The sequence below is a fragment of the Prunus avium genome, chromosome 8 (assembly GCF_965620075.1).
Source record: "Prunus avium chromosome 8, drPruAviu1.hap1.1, whole genome shotgun sequence".
Classification (NCBI taxonomy): domain Eukaryota; kingdom Viridiplantae; phylum Streptophyta; class Magnoliopsida; order Rosales; family Rosaceae; genus Prunus; species Prunus avium.
Window position 1 is genome coordinate 27053106 of NC_142291.1, and position 15731 is coordinate 27068836.

The window sequence follows — 15731 nt, forward strand, 5'->3', positions numbered from 1 at the left end:
CGATACTTGAACAAAAGAGATTGACAAATACTGCTGCTGGTTAGCTTAGTTTGATGTTTTTTTATTTTTTATTTTTATAAAGTGTTTCTGTTTTTTTATTTATAGTTATTTAAAGTTTCTATTAAGGGATATGCGTTGGAAAGCCAACTCCACCACACACTTTTGTGCCAACATGTAACACGCTAAAGTATATATACAATTCTTGTAATATTAATATATATGTAATATAAAGAAATTTTTTTTCCGGAGGCCCTCAAAAATTAGGGGCCCTGTGCGGTGGCGCCTCTTGCACCACCCTAGGGCCGCCTTTGAAGCTGTTGCCCTTCTCAATAAAAAAAGGTCTTTAAAAAAAAAACTTAGTTCATCTACACACACCTCATCAACCATTACGTGCACTTATGCAAACAAGACTCCTATTGTATATCACTCTTCACCATCATATATTCAAGAAATCTACCACGCTCATCCCTAAACACAAATATGTGCAAGCTCAGAAGTATTTAACAAATAGAGAGTCAAATCGTGGCTTGGAGATATTATATGAGGTATAAATATGGTTTTTTTGTTTTGATTTTAGACTTAGGTTGCAAGTCACTTTAAATATTCGATAATAATCTATGTGGAGAGGGATTCAAACTTGCGTGCAAGGTGACGGATTTATTACTCTAACTAAAAGGCCTAATTTACATATGAGCAAGTATTTACTATTTACTCACACATAATAAAAGTTAAAAAACCCAAAAAATAATTAAATGGTATTTTTTGGAAAGGAAACGATGAATATCGTTCAATAGATGCAAGAGTACGAATTACAATGCATTATATAAATTAGATGATAATTTTTTGGCATTATATAAATTGTCTTAATCGGCGGCCGCTGTTATTCCCGCTCATTCTTAGCGTTTTTATTTTTCAAAGTCCATCTTTTTAATGCATAATGCGCGCGGTTGCCTTCCTTCACCAAATTTAAACCACCTCGCCACGTCACCCCAAGTAATTTAAATATTTTATTTTTTAAAATTTCAAAATTTAATCCACTACCGTCGTCCTCACTCTCACCACTCACCGGTTATTAGTCCCTCTCTCTCTCTCTCTGCAACTCTCACTTTGTCTTAAAGAAGACGAAACTCCCTCTCTCTCTCCCCCTCAGTTTCTCTCTCTACAGTCGCGCACACAGTGTGAGAGAGTGAAGAAGAATAATAGCTGAAGGCTTTAATTCAATAAATAAAAAAGGAAAAACAATGTTCTTCGCTTTTGGCTCGCAAGCCATGTGACCTCTCTGACATATTCTCTTTCTCTTTGCTCTTCTTTTACTTCTTCTTCTTCTTCCTCTTCTTCCTTCCACTCGTTTGTTTTCGTTTTTTAATTGCTGCATTTTTCTCTCTCCGAGTCACCGTCCGTGTTGACTCAGCTGGATGGCCTCGTCCTCACGAGCCCGCAGCAGCTCGCCTTTCTCCTACCGCAAGCCCTCCAGCCCCTACTCGTCGACCTCGTCCTCGTCCTCGTTGATGAACGGCCGGATCATTCCGCGCTCCTGCTCGACCTCAGCGACGTCGTTTTACAACTCGGGAGGTGGACTCGGGTCCCGATCCATGACGCCGAGTCGCAGCCGCTCCGATTCAATGCAGTACGGTTCAGGCGGTTATAGTGCTCGCGCGCCGGTGGGCTTCGCGTCCGAGGAGCTTTTGGCGGAGATGGTCGAGGCGCCGAGGGGTGGGGATAGCATCTCGGTCACCATTCGGTTTAGGCCGCTGAGGTAATAATGGTAGATCTGAGCGTATTGGATCAGATCTATGGGGTTTGGGATTGGCGGATTTTGAACCGTTTGGTTCTAGGGTTTGGTCTTGAGGTAATGTGATTGAATGGTTTTGCTTTTGGGGCTTTTTCTTGCAGCGAGAGGGAGTTTCAGAGAGGGGACGAGATCACTTGGTACGCGGACGGCGATAAGATAGTGAGGAATGAGTACAATCCGGCTACAGCATATGCATTTGGTATTGTCTTAATTGTTATTAATTGTACTTCCAAATTTGAAAATTTGAATGTGAATCTAATTCGATTTTGGTAGATTCAAAAGCAAATGTGTTAGAATTCATTTGCATTTAACGTAGAAATTACAGGGTTTTAAAATTGTTGGATTTGAGGATGTTTTTGTTGTTGCAGATAGAGTTTTTGGACAGCATGCCAATTCACAAGAGGTGTACGAGGTTGCAGCTAAACCTGTTGTCAAAGCTGCCATGGAAGGTGTCAATGGTATGACACACTGCTCTTGTAGACTCCAAAGGGAGAATTCGTTATTGCTTGTAATGAAAAGTCTATTAGCTTTATTTGAAAAATGCTAATTAATTAAATTTCATTCAGTTCTCTTGTTAATTTTCCTTATCTTATGGCTTGGTTACTAACAATGCAGGTACTGTTTTTGCTTATGGTGTGACAAGTAGTGGAAAGACACACACTATGCATGTAAGTGCCACTGTCTTTTCTTGGGCTTTTGCTACTGAAAGCCTATGAATGTTAAAAACCATGATGGCCTGTTTGGTTCCACATTAGGCAATTAAATTTAAACTTTACTTGTATGGCCCTGCAAAAATAAATGAATAATGATTAATGGAGAACTACTTAATGTAGTGTTCCACTCCCTCAAAATCTTTTCATGTCTCTCAACTAATCAAGCCACAGGAACCAAATGATACTTAGGAGCTGGTCTCCAGATAGCTTTTGGTCTTTACAAATCTACCGTGCAGACTAACAGGACCTAATATAGCCCATTGGAATCCTAAAGTGCAAGAGTAAACCCCAAAAGCTCCCAAGCTACAAGACAGAGTATAAGTTAGATTCTTCTGCATTCTTACAACATGTAAAGAGACCCTCCCTAAGGCACAATTCTATTGATATCAAATTATCAATGGTCGTTTTTTTTTTCTAATTCTTTGAGCTAGTCAAAATACCCCTGGTGGGACCTATCTAAATAACTATCAATATCTAATTTAAGGAGGCTATAAATGATTAAGTTTTTTAAGGTGCACTTGGGGAAGTCTTAGGTTTGGCTTTTGCTTAGCAGAAATGTAACAAATAACTTTTTATGCACGAACATGTAGTTATGTTGAACTCGTTTACTTTGGAACACTGTTATGAAGCAAAGTCCAATTGTAGATTCTGCAAGAATATCATCTTTTGGATGTATTTGTTATCTTCCATAATCTTCACCATATGTTTGTGTTTTACCCTACATTTTGCTTTATGAATACCGTACTTGATATTTCTTGTTTCTGTTACCTTACAATGTTGTGAAACTTTCTCACTGTTATGGTATATTCCATGGACAGTAACAATACTGTTACTTAACCCATTTCTCATCATACGCAGGGAGATCAAAACTCTCCAGGTATCATACCATTGGCGATAAAGGATGTCTTCAGTATTATCCAAGATGTAAGGGCACCTATGAATTTTGTATGAGCTGTTCTTTGTTCCTCCGCCCTTTCTGTTCAATTTAACATTGTCCCAGGATCTTTTCAGTTTTATTTTGTACAGGATGTTGCACACTGATGTTGCATTATGATTTAAAACATACTCGTCCTGATTGCAATATGTTTTATTCAGCAAGTTATCATAGTAATTTGCTTTATAGACTTTTAATTGTATCTTCTGCTGGTTTCTGTGAACCAATAAAATACTTAACAGACCAATGTTCCATAATTGTTTCATGGGCATGGAGTTTTAGGTTTATTGAACCAATTTAATACTTGACAGACCAGAGTTCTATATACTAGTTTCTGTGGACTAATTTATCTTGCATTCTTTCTTACCTTGCCAATAGTATATGACTATTTGCTTTGCCTTGTATACTCATGGAAGGTTTATTTTCTGTTTTTGTTGATACTAACAAATGACTTACTTGAGTTGCCTGCTGTGATGACTAACTGAAAGTTGCATTCTCATTTCAGACCCCAGGGAGGGAGTTTTTACTCCGTGTCTCATATCTTGAGATCTACAATGAGGTTAGTAGAACTATTCTTATTGGCAGTCACGTTTTAAGGCTTCAGATTATACGGTAGCTCATTCCTTTCCTGGTAAAATGTATTTATCATTCTTCTTAGTTATGAAAATAAGCTCTATAATTTAAACTCTGGGATTTCTTTCAACCATCATTTATTTGTTTTCATGTTCATGATCTAATTTTCTACTTGACAGATGGCTCTTTTTGTCCTTCTTAGTTTTTGTGTTAACCTTAACATGGAGACTATAGTTGTTGTCTAAGTCAAAGTTTCTTGCTATGTTCATCATTCTTATTTGTATTGATTTCTGGAGCTATTTGTGCATCTCATATCAGGTGATAAATGACTTGCTTGATCCAACAGGTCAAAATTTGCGTGTGAGAGAAGATTCACAGGTTTGTTACTTATCTTTTATTGGAAGTCCTTATTTAACTGTATCTATTTTCTTTCTAAGGCCTTTTCTAAAATACCCCACTTATGTCTTATTCGAAAAAAAAAAGGTTTGTACTTTTGTACTTTTTAAAGCTTAATTTTTGTAAGTACATTTAGTTTGTTGCTGGATTTATCAGTTGTCTGTGTCGTTATGCTTATATTTTCAGGGTACATATGTTGAGGGTATAAAGGAAGAAGTTGTTTTGTCTCCTGGGCATGCACTTTCTTTTATTGCTGCTGGCGAAGGTACTTACTTGTAGTGATGACTTTAGTTTTTCTCCCAATTTTGTTAGGTTAAAGATGATTTTTTTACTGAGTTTTTAACTGGTGCATGGTAATGGCAGAACATCGTCATGTTGGATCCAACAATTTTAATCTGTTGAGTAGTCGAAGCCACACCATATTTACACTGGTAAACATTCTTCATAATGTATCAATGAATTGTACTGCCTTGATCGTGATAAGTTGCCAACAAATCAATCTATAGTTTCGAGATTGTGTTTGGTATTGTATCTTTTATCAATGTGGATAGACCAATATGTGCACACACCAAGACATGCAATGCATTCACGAATAAAGCAACATGTAAGTCAGTGTTAAATAAAATATAAACCGTATCACACTGTTCCTTATTTGAGCCTTTGGTATTCCTTCTGGAACACATAAATAACTTTTAAAATTTTGTGAATGAAATGATTTCAAATAATATTTTCCTGGATAATACATGGTTAACAGCTCCTTATAATAATTTGGGCAGTAATTGTATTTAGGAGTTGCCTACTTTTATTTGTAAAATTTTTGCATTCTGTTGGAGTAATTTTCTGTCTCTTCATTTCTGCACATGGAATTGTGAATGCTATCAATTCTGCTACATTCCTGCTAATTAATATTTAACTGACCGATGCATTTGCAGATGATTGAAAGTAGTGCCCATGGTGATGAATATGATGGAGTGATCTTCTCTCAACTTGTATGGCTCAATTAAATTTTCATTCCGAAATATTAGGTTGTTTATTTATATACATGTATGTTTAGTCATATTTTTTGTTTGTTTGTTTTCTTTAGAATTTGATTGATCTTGCTGGATCTGAGAGCTCAAAAACCGAAACAACTGGACTAAGAAGAAAGGAAGGATCTTACATAAACAAGAGCCTTCTAACTCTTGGAACTGTAAGTACCTGACAATTCAATTATATTACCAAACGTAGAAATTTTTTTGGCCTTTTTTTATTTATTATATATTATAATAGATTATTTACTACATAATTTGCATTATCTATTTTCCCAAGCCTAAGCAAAGCCTTCATGCATACCATTCCAGCCATATGAAAGACTGTATTTGGTGACAATGTTGATGCAACACGATGCTGATGCAATTTCACTTCTAGCTGAGAGGAAATTTATATTGCTTTATTGTTTAATGGTCACTCTATTCAGTTTTACCAAGAAAATGGTCACTATTTTTATAAATCATTTTAATGTTTCGGGTGAAAAGATAAACAAGCTAATCTTTTGCTCGTAACTTGATTGTATGGTTGCAATGAAGGTAATAGGAAAACTGAGTGAGGGAAAGGCATCCCATGTTCCATATCGAGATTCTAAGCTTACCCGCCTTCTACAATCCTCGTTAGGTGGGCACGGTCATGTTTCGGTGAGTTTGAATGCTACAATTGTTAGCCCATTATTCCATTTTTGTTGTAAATCATGTAATGTGTAATATATATGATTTACTTTTTCCCATGGCCTTCTGTTGAATTTTTCATTGTTTATTGTTTTGTTTTAAAACCTCTCCAATGTAGATTTTGGACCAAAAAAAAACCTTTACCAGGGGATGTGCTTTTGAATCAACTGTTCCGAAAGTTTATGCAATTAAAACTATTATAACTTGCCTTTATTTTGTTCTTATGCGTATGTTCCCAGCTTATTTGCACTGTTACCCCTGCATCAAGCAGTATGGAGGAAACTCATAATACATTGAAATTTGCAAGCAGGGCAAAGCGAGTAGAAATCTATGCATCACGCAATAAGGTGTTCTACAATTCATTGCATGAATAATGTTTTAAGACAATACTCAAAAGTAAACACTTGAGCTCACAATTCTGCTCGTTGTTTTCTGTTTTATTTTTTGAAATTATTTATAGCAGATTATTGATGAGAAGTCTTTGATTAAGAAGTATCAAAGAGAAATTTCGGTCCTTAAAGAAGAACTTGATCAGCTAAGGAAGGGGATGCTTGTTGGCATCAGCCATGAGGAGATTATCACCTTAAAACAAAAGGTTTTGCTTTTGAAATGATATCAGTTTTGTTTGATGGTGGCAATGGCTTAGTATGAGTTTGACTAAGATTTTCATATGATCATTGCTCTTTGGAAATAGTTGGAAGAAGGCCAATTTAAAATGCAATCAAGATTGGAGGAAGAAGAGGAAGCGAAGGCTGCTCTTATGAGTAGAATCCAGAGGCTGACGAAGCTCATTCTTGTTTCTTCAAAAAATACAATTCCTGGATGTTTGGGTGATATTCCCAGCCACCAGCGTAGTTATTCGGTTGGTGAGGATGATGTGAGTTCCTTACCCAATGAAGTTGTAGATTATAGCATGGTCTGTGCTGTTGTTTTCTTCCCCTTTCTTTATCTTAGTTGTTTGAGCTTTGAATGTTGATAATATTTATTCGAAATGAGACCAATCATAAGCGAGGAAAAGTATTATGCTGAATGTTGGAGAAGTTACTTTTGTTTTGTAAGCTATATAGACAAGGATGCATGTTTCCTGTCACTGTTTGCTTGCTTAGTTTTAGTAAATAAGAAAAGGATTGCAATTCCCATCACTTCAATTTTGATATTCATGCATTTTGTATGTGTGTGTGTGACTGTATTTCTAGTTTATTATGCTCTTAAAAAGATTTATAGTGGCAACAGATCCTTCGTACTTCTTGTTTTCTGGTGGGAAAAGCATGGTCAGATGCTTACATTTTGTGACTTTTCTCTGTCAGAAAGTAGAAGTAGTGCGAGATGGGCCCTTACTTCTAGAAAGTGAGAACCAGAAGGAGTCACCGTCTTCTGCCTCTGCTGTTCCTTCAGATCTGGCTAATGATTTTAGACACAAAAGATCTTCCAGCAGGTGGAATGACGATCTCTCACCAGCTAGCAGTACTATTACGGAATCAACTCAAGCCGGTGAACTTATCAGTGGTTCGAGACATCCAATGGCAAGTTATGCTATTTTTTCGTTTACTTTGGCTTTGTCGCCATTCAGCATATAAAGCTCGATTACTTTACCTAGTAATCTCGCAAATTTTTTCTGAGAGGTACTTTCTGAGGAAGAGGGAAGTGAAACGTGCTAATTTCTTTCCCACATGCGTGCATGCAAACACATATATATTGGTGTAGGCACACTGCATATTGTAGACATCTACAAGCATACCCTTGGAGGAGTTTACGCATAGGATTTGTAGGGAAGATATCTTCTCTATTTTCCAGATTTTTGTCAATTCTTCCTGTATATATTTTTTCTGTTCACAACTTAGACATGCAATTGTCAAATCAGGAAGTCTTAATTTTACTTACAAACAATTATCAAATTAGGATGTGGCATGAAGTTTTGTCTATACACTATTTGCTTTGATTGCCACCTAATACAACTATATCTCTTATGAACAAACTTATGGTAATTAAGAATTGTCTTTGGGTGAGTGTCTGTATGATTTCGTTGGTTGGCTAAAATAGTCATATTTTCATTTAAGTACTAATCATTCATTCTTTTGATGTAAGCATGACTGCTTATTTTAATGTACTTTAGGGAGGGATGACAATGTCAGATCATATAGACCTGCTTGTTGAGCAAGTTAAGATGCTTGCTGGAGAGATTGCACTTGGCACCAGCTCCTTGAAGCGATTGGTGGAGCAGTCTGTAAATGATCCTGATAGCGCAAAAACTCAAGTATAAATTCCATTTATTCTTATTAATCCTATTCTGCATCATTATTTTTAGAAGTGCTAATATGCATTCCTTTTTAAAAATTTAGCATTCACCATTCTAAATAATTTAGGAGTTTACAGCTTCATTTGGCAGCTGCAGAAGTATGTTTATTTTCCGTAAAATGACCCTGATGAACAACTTTGCATGCTTACAGATTGAGAACTTGGAACGTGATATCCATGAAAAGAGAAGGCAAATGAGAGTTTTAGAACAGCGCATAAATGAAAGTGGTGAGGCTTCAATTGCCAATGCATCTTTGGTTGAGATGCAGCAGGTAGTTTTGCGTTCTCATCATCTTCATTATTATAAGTAGTTCTCATTTTTTGTTCTACTGTTGTCAACAGATAGCTGAAGCTTTGTTTTAATTGCTTTCATTTTCTTCTGCAACAGACAGTTAAAAGACTGACGACCCAGTGCAATGAGAAAGGATTTGAGTTGGAAGTGAGTGAATGTGTTACTATATCAGTGTGATGGACATTAAATGGGCAGTGTTTCATTTATAAATTTCATGCAACACTTTAATTTTTAGTTTTCTTTTTGATGTTATAACATTTGCCCAATGCATTATAATGGCGGTATAATTTATTCTTTTAAGTGTAACGTTCATGCAGATAAAATCAGCAGACAATCGTATTCTTCAGGAGCAATTGCAAAATAAGGTTAGAATATTTTATCTTCCTTGGTTCCTTTCAGTCATATTTTTTGATTAATTTTTTATTCTATCCAGCTGATTTATCTGAAGCTTTCTTCCATGTTTCAGTGCAGACTTTTATTTCCTCTTGTTATATTGCTGAGCTATCTTTGCTTATTTGCAGTGTGCAGAGAACGTGGAATTGCACGAAAAAGTGAATCAGTTAGAGCGACGTTTGGCTTCAGTTTCTGGTGAAACGTCTTCCGAGCACTGTGTATCTGAAGAATATGTTGAGGAGCTCAAAAAGAAAATTCAGTCTCAGGTGATTATTTGAACTTTCTAGCTTATCAATCCATAGAGCTTGATAGATTAGTAGTTTCTAGTTGTTACCTTGAGTGTCAAAGTATTTTGCCATACTCTTGACTTGCACTCCTCTTGTTTTAGTTTATTATTCTTGGTTCGTTCATTTGTGCTTTCATGTAGAACCTTAGTTCCTCTATCATTATTACTTGACAGTGATAATTTTTTCTTTTGTTAGAATGGTGCAGTCCATAGTTTTGTGTAGTCATTTCTTTTTTGTTTTCACATAACTTCATTAATATCAGTTTTTAATCTTTCTTGTATCGTGCCTGAAGATGCTATTATACTAATGTAAGAGGTTGCTTTAGCTTTCATGCTATACTTCTAACTGGTTGATGCTTTTGTTCCTTCTCATAGGAGATTGAGAATGAGAAACTGAAGCTGGAGCACGTCCAGTTCTCAGAAGAGAACAGTGGGTTACATGTACAAAATCAAAAACTGGCCGAAGAAGCTTCTTATGCAAAAGAACTGGCATCTGCTGCTGCTGTGGAGTTGAAGAATTTGGCTGGTGAAGTGACAAAGCTCTCACTGCAGAGTGCAAAACTAGAGAAAGAGTTGTTGGCTGCTCGGGAGTTGGCCAATTCTAGAAGCTCTGTTATGCAACCTGTTAATGGTGCTAACCGCAAGTACAATGATGGAGCAAGATCTGGGAGGAAAGGGAGGCTCTCTGGTCGTGCTAATGAGGTACCAGGGATGTCTGATGACTTTGAGTCATGGAATCTTGATGCTGATGATTTAAAGATGGAACTTCAGGCAAGGAAACAGCGAGAGGCAGCTCTTGAGGCTGCCCTTGCTGAAAAGGAATTTGTAGAAGAGGAATACAGAAAAAAGGTTGAAGATGCAAAGAAAAGGGAGGAAGCTCTAGAAAATGATTTAGCGAACATGTGGGTGTTGGTTGCAAAATTAAAAAAAGAGGGTGGATCTATCCCTGAGACACACACAGAAGAAAGGCACAATGATGTGATGAGAAATAGTAATGGTTTAAAAACAAGTGACAGTAATACTGTCCCCAAAGAGAGACAAGTTTTGGATGTTTCGAAACCAGCTGATGACGAAAGTCCTACAGAAGAACCTCTCGTTCTTCGCCTCAAGGTAACCTGAGAATCTGCATTATCTTTTAACGTTATTGTTCTAGATTGTTTTGGAATTCTTTTGCAATTTGTTCTGGAGACGTATTAAGAGATGATCGATTCTGTTTTAAGGTTTGTTTAATGTTTTTAAACCAATGAGACAAAAGCTCTCAATGATGTTTTAATGGCTTTGAGAACATGAAAACTAAAAAAGTCTACTACTACATAAATTTAAAAGGATGATATTTTCTTAGGCCACTAAGTTTGGACCTAAAACATATTTGCATAGAGATTAGGCCATCTTGGCTCAATCAAAATGGTCTTATTCTAGATGTTATCGTGCTTATGATTGTGAGGGATCAGCCATTTTTTTGGAAAAGCATGTGGAGGTCAAATCTGCTTAAGAAGAAAAAGATTAATGAATTATATTGTGAAGTAGATTAAAAGCTTGACTGTTTTTGTGCACCATCCTTTTATTTTTTCAGGCTCGAATGCAAGAGATGAAGGACAAAGAGCTCAAACACCAGGGCAACGGAGATGCCAATTCCCATCTGTGTAAAGTATGTTTTGAATCACCAACTGCAGCAATTCTTCTGCCCTGCCGGCATTTTTGTTGTAAGTCATTCTGAAGCTGTGTTAAAAAAAAAACCAATATATGCTCGTCATTTCTTATAGTAAGTAACTATGGTACCTTTTGCAGTGTGTAAATCTTGTTCACTTGCTTGTTCCGAGTGCCCAATTTGTCGTACAAAGATTGCAGATAGGCTTTTTGCATTTACCTCATAACACTGTTTTATGCCCTCAAATGAAGGTAATGCAATTTGTTAATTTTTTTTTTTCCTTTTGATTATTTTTCGGATTAAAAAAAAGCAAATCCTATCTGCTATGGTTCCTTTTAAGAGGGCGATGCCATAACATTTATTTCATCGATTTGCAGTATTGGATCGGTAATTTAACGAGGATGGTTTTCATTTTGTTTTGGACTTTTTATTTTGCAGGCCTTATCATGATTCTGTTTTATGTGAAATAGTGGGTGCGATTCTTTAATTAGTTTGCCTGTATGTAAACTGTGTAAAAGGTATATCAATATTTTGTTTCTATCTCTCTCGCCTGGGTCCTGTAAAATAACAAGGGACAAAGTTGGGAAATAGAAACCAATCAAATTTGGGAGTTTGAGATGCAGAATGTTGCTTTGTTTGGAGTATGCAGCAAAATGTTGTGATTGAAACCATGTATAGAAAGAAAAAAAACAATGTAATGCTTAAGAAGCAATATTCTTCCACCTCTGCAATGTTAATTCATTATTTCACTGTTCTTTTCTTTTGAGTCATTCACGGTGGGATTTTAGGGTTGACTTTTTGTTTTTGGGTGGTAAATAGTTATCTTGTTTCCTGCAACATAGTGGGTTATTTACCCAAAAAAAGAGAGAGAGAACATAGTGGGTTGTTTGCATTGTGGTTCTCACTGCTATTGAGCCAATCTTTTAAGTCACCATAAAAATAATGTTCAATGAACAGAACGTGGATGTGAGTAGATTTCGGATTTGACTTTTATGGATGCGAGTCATTACATATTTGCAGTGAGTTTGATATTTGCTTGTTTGATGTGGTTTTGTTTTAAATTAATTACTAGCTTTGCCTCTGATAGAATAGAACAATATATTAATTAGTTTGATTTGGTTCAGTTTCTTCCGTGATTTTTGTCGAAATCGAACCAAACCAAACCGTTCTATGTTGTATTTAGTTAGACCGCAGTTTTGGATGAAACCGAACCAATCTGCACCTTGCCTGCCCCTAATATTAGACGATGGGAATGACTTTACTATTCCAGTTGCACTACCCCCTCTCTGTATCTGTATCTATATCTATGTCCTCGTGTCTTTGCCTCTGTTCCTCACACCCTATTAGCTCTATAGAGAAGTTGAAGCTGTGATTGCTTGAAAGCCAAAACCTTTTCAAATGTTTCTTTGGTAGTTCCCCTTCTTTTGGGAAACCATCCATATCCAGTAACAGTTAAGGATTAAAATAGGCATTCCACAAGGACTTGCATAAACTTGTGAAGTTGAAATAAAGCATGAGGACACTCACTCCAATGACAGAAAAAGGAAAGGACACTTTTGAAACAACCATTATCAAATAAAAACCTTAAAAAAGAAATGTTTATACAACAGATTATCAACAGCTTCGGATTTCTTGAAGGAACTGAGAGACCAGCATCAGCCCCCTTCCTCTGCTGAACTGAACTGAACTGCCTTCTTCTTTTTATTCACCATATTTGTAAAACCAGTCTCAGGGTCATATGGAGTTGCAGGTGAAACTTGAGCTACCCAGATGGCCAAATTGTTCTGATGACAAAAAAAAACTTATGTTGTTTTCAAGATCTTGCTTCACCAAAAGCAGAGCAAATCCCACAAAAGAACACAAGCAAAATTGGCCTTGTTATCAGCCAAATATACATCACCATAACAATGGCTTCTTTTTCTCTTTGGTTTTTTCAAATCTCTCTAGATGTAAGGTGTGCTGCAATACTCAGACACCATCGGGAGCAAACGAAAAATTGAAAAAGTCTTCTACATGCCACCCAGGCAGCGTCTCCATCAGATACTCTGATATGCTGCTTGTTGAAACAGAGCCATTGTCACTGCCACAATTCTCTTCTGTCTTGTAGGAGGAAGACGACGTCGTTTGCTCCACTGATGGAGAGCAATTCAAGGCCTCATCAGAAACTGTTTTGGGTCTCTTTGAAGAAGACTTGGTGGCTCTTGCATCAGTGGTATTGGCAACTTGAGAGAAGCCGGAGCATGAGGAGGATGAGGTTGGATATAAAGAAGCAGCAGCTGAGAGCTTAACGCCTGGAAGAAGAAACCTGCTGTGGTTCTGTGTGTGCTCGTTGGTTTTGTGAATCGAAAAGTCGCATTCTCTGCAAAGAATCGCTCTGTCTTGTTGACAAAACAGAAATCCGCGCCTCTCCTGCAAAACCCACCGAGAAAATGAGAAAACAGAGCACTTTTGTATTGAAAATTATCATTGTTTATCAGTCAAAAACAGAGAAGTATGCAGTACCTGGCAGATATCACAGAGAGGGGAGTCTTTGAAAGTTGGGTGGAGAAGACAGAAGCGCTTGTGCTTGCCGGCCAGCTTGTTTGCGTAGTGAACACGGCGATCACAGACATCGCAGAGAGCAGCTTCATCTGCGGAGCAGAAAACAGTGGCCTCTTCTTTCTCGCACACATCACACCGGATCTTCATGATCTCTAAATTTCTATGCAGGCTTGTGACTTCAGATTTCTATGCAGGCTTGTGATGTGCTGTGTTTTTATGTTCTTTTAAGGTGTTGATGGGTGCAAAAGAAATGTTATGGGGGAGACTGGGATGCAGACAAAGTTTAGTATGGGCTTTCGGGCATTGGCTAGGGAGGACCAGAGAGAGAGAGCAGCTAAGCTCAGAGAAGGTGTGTGCTTTTACTGTTTCTGTGTGTCTTTGAGAAAGCTCTGGATGATGTCTCTTTCTCTGTCTCTGTCTCTGTCTCTCGACTGTGTATTTATTTTCTTTCTTTCTTTGAGTAAAGAGAAGGCAGCTACCAAGGCTTTTTCTTTTATTTTCTGGCTAATTATATCCTATCCCAACCAGACTTTTCAGTGTCATTAGTCTGAGAATATTTAGGGTTGGAGATGGACATCTTGGCAAACATTGATCCTAGACTCTCTCTCTAATATAGTGGGAGAGAGAGAGAGAGAGAGAGGTAAATCCCACCCTTTTTCTGCTAAGAATAATATTTATATATAATAAAGAAGAAAGAGAGAGAGAGGTGATGTGGATGGAGCAGTGTTAGCATATGGGAGACCAGATCACAGAGTAATTAACAATTAGCTAGAGGTTTTGCTTTCCTAGTTATTCACGTCTCGATTACTCTCAACTATTGATGTATGTAGAATACAATTCACAAGAAATTTCAGGACTTGAGCGAATGTTAACCGTATTAAATCCCATATCTTGAATTTCTACATTATCATTGATAGAAATGTAGCAACTCTACTTACCCGATAAGAAGGGAAGTATTATAATATATATTGGATACATTATAGATGCACAATTTGGCAAGTAGGATTCAATTCATTTATAAAAAGTTGTACTAGCCGCATTATGTCCTTGTCGGCACCCACACCAGCTGCCCTCTTCTTCCCCATAATTATGTGAAGGAATTAAATAAATTGGAAAACGAAAAGGCAGACCAAACCAGAAGGGAAATGGTCCAATTGGTCTTTTTCTCCAACACATGAGTTAAAAAAAGCCTTGTCGTTGTGGAGCAAAATATTTTACCACTGACTCTTAGAATTGGCACAATTTAGCTATAAATTGGCCTTTTTAAAAACCCAAAAAGCTATAAACCTCTAAAGAAGTAAAGAAAAAGAATAAATTGTTATCTTCTCTTATGAATCCTTTTGTTTTGGTCAACCACTGGTATGAATTCTCGTGTGCTCAAAGTCCATGACGTACAAACATCTCTACCTATCAAAAGCAACGTTTTTCAAACATCACAATCTCTAAATACAAGACAACGAGATTTTAATACAAAGAACAACTGTCATTGCGGCCGTTATTGCCATTATTACATAACAAAATTCAAAATCATCTGCATCATCAGCAAGATTTATATACGATTTTGATTCGTTTTTAAAGAAAATCTAAATTCGATGCATTTAAATCTCATCATGCTTATTAGGTTAGTTGGGTAATTAACAATTTACCAACTCTAAAACTTCAAATCCCATATTTTCAAATCCCATAATTAAAACCAATTGGAACACATGGAAAAATTGTATTTGCCTTGTGCATTAGAGGACCATTGACTTAGGTGACTTTGTTGGTAAGTCTCAACTAAACCTTTAGGAATTGATTCAATTCAAGATTTAACAAAATTAGAAACGTGGTTGGCAGCTCCTCCCTCCCAATCATACATGCACGTTCCACCATGGGAAAGCAAAAACTTCTGAGAAGATTGCAAATAAAAAAAAGTCGGCAAAGCACTAGAGGACAAAAGAACACTTTTTCAGACCTGGATATGGAAGATTTTGAGACTGAATCATTAAACATTAAGAACGTGAAGAAGATTAAGAAAAGGTAGAAGGAGATAAGAGAGAGAGAGAGAGAAGAAAATCTGCTATCATATCTTTATAAATATTATTCTTGTAATTATTTATTATTTTGGTTGTAAAGTTCCAATACTCTCCTCACATGGATGGTATTTTATTTTGGAACATAAATAAGAC

General features: G+C 36.7%; 2 protein-coding genes across 3 annotated transcripts; one reads left to right on the forward strand and one right to left on the reverse strand.

Moving 5' to 3' along the window:
• Positions 1-1042: 1042 nt before the first annotated feature.
• On the forward strand, positions 1043-11788 carry LOC110768500 (Kinesin motor family protein). Of its 2 annotated transcripts, none has more exons than XM_088245294.1 (25): positions 1043-1756; positions 1894-1991; positions 2161-2250; positions 2408-2460; positions 3364-3429; positions 3945-3998; positions 4331-4390; positions 4595-4673; positions 4772-4839; positions 5341-5397; positions 5493-5597; positions 5974-6078; positions 6348-6455; positions 6569-6703; positions 6803-6985; positions 7416-7635; positions 8226-8362; positions 8556-8675; positions 8792-8842; positions 9013-9060; positions 9217-9354; positions 9750-10484; positions 10948-11077; positions 11163-11273; positions 11461-11788. In XM_088245294.1, the coding sequence occupies exons 1-24, from the start codon at positions 1416-1418 to the stop codon at positions 11246-11248; spliced, it is 3267 nt and encodes a 1088-aa protein (XP_088101420.1). In that variant the 5' UTR covers positions 1043-1415; the 3' UTR covers positions 11249-11273; positions 11461-11788. The 2 variants fall into 2 exon arrangements, with proteins under 2 accessions (XP_088101420.1, XP_088101421.1); XM_088245295.1 differs by having other exon boundaries at positions 6572-6703.
• A 766-nt stretch (positions 11789-12554) lies between these two features.
• BZS1 (B-box zinc finger family protein) lies at positions 12555-14195 on the reverse strand. Its single transcript, XM_021972252.2, has 2 exons — positions 13525-14195; positions 12555-13431 (listed from the first exon to the last, which is right to left on the reverse strand). Exons 1-2 carry the CDS (start codon positions 13708-13710, stop codon positions 12991-12993), a joined length of 627 nt encoding a protein of 208 aa, XP_021827944.1. The 5' UTR covers positions 13711-14195; the 3' UTR covers positions 12555-12990.
• Positions 14196-15731: the final 1536 nt, after the last annotated feature.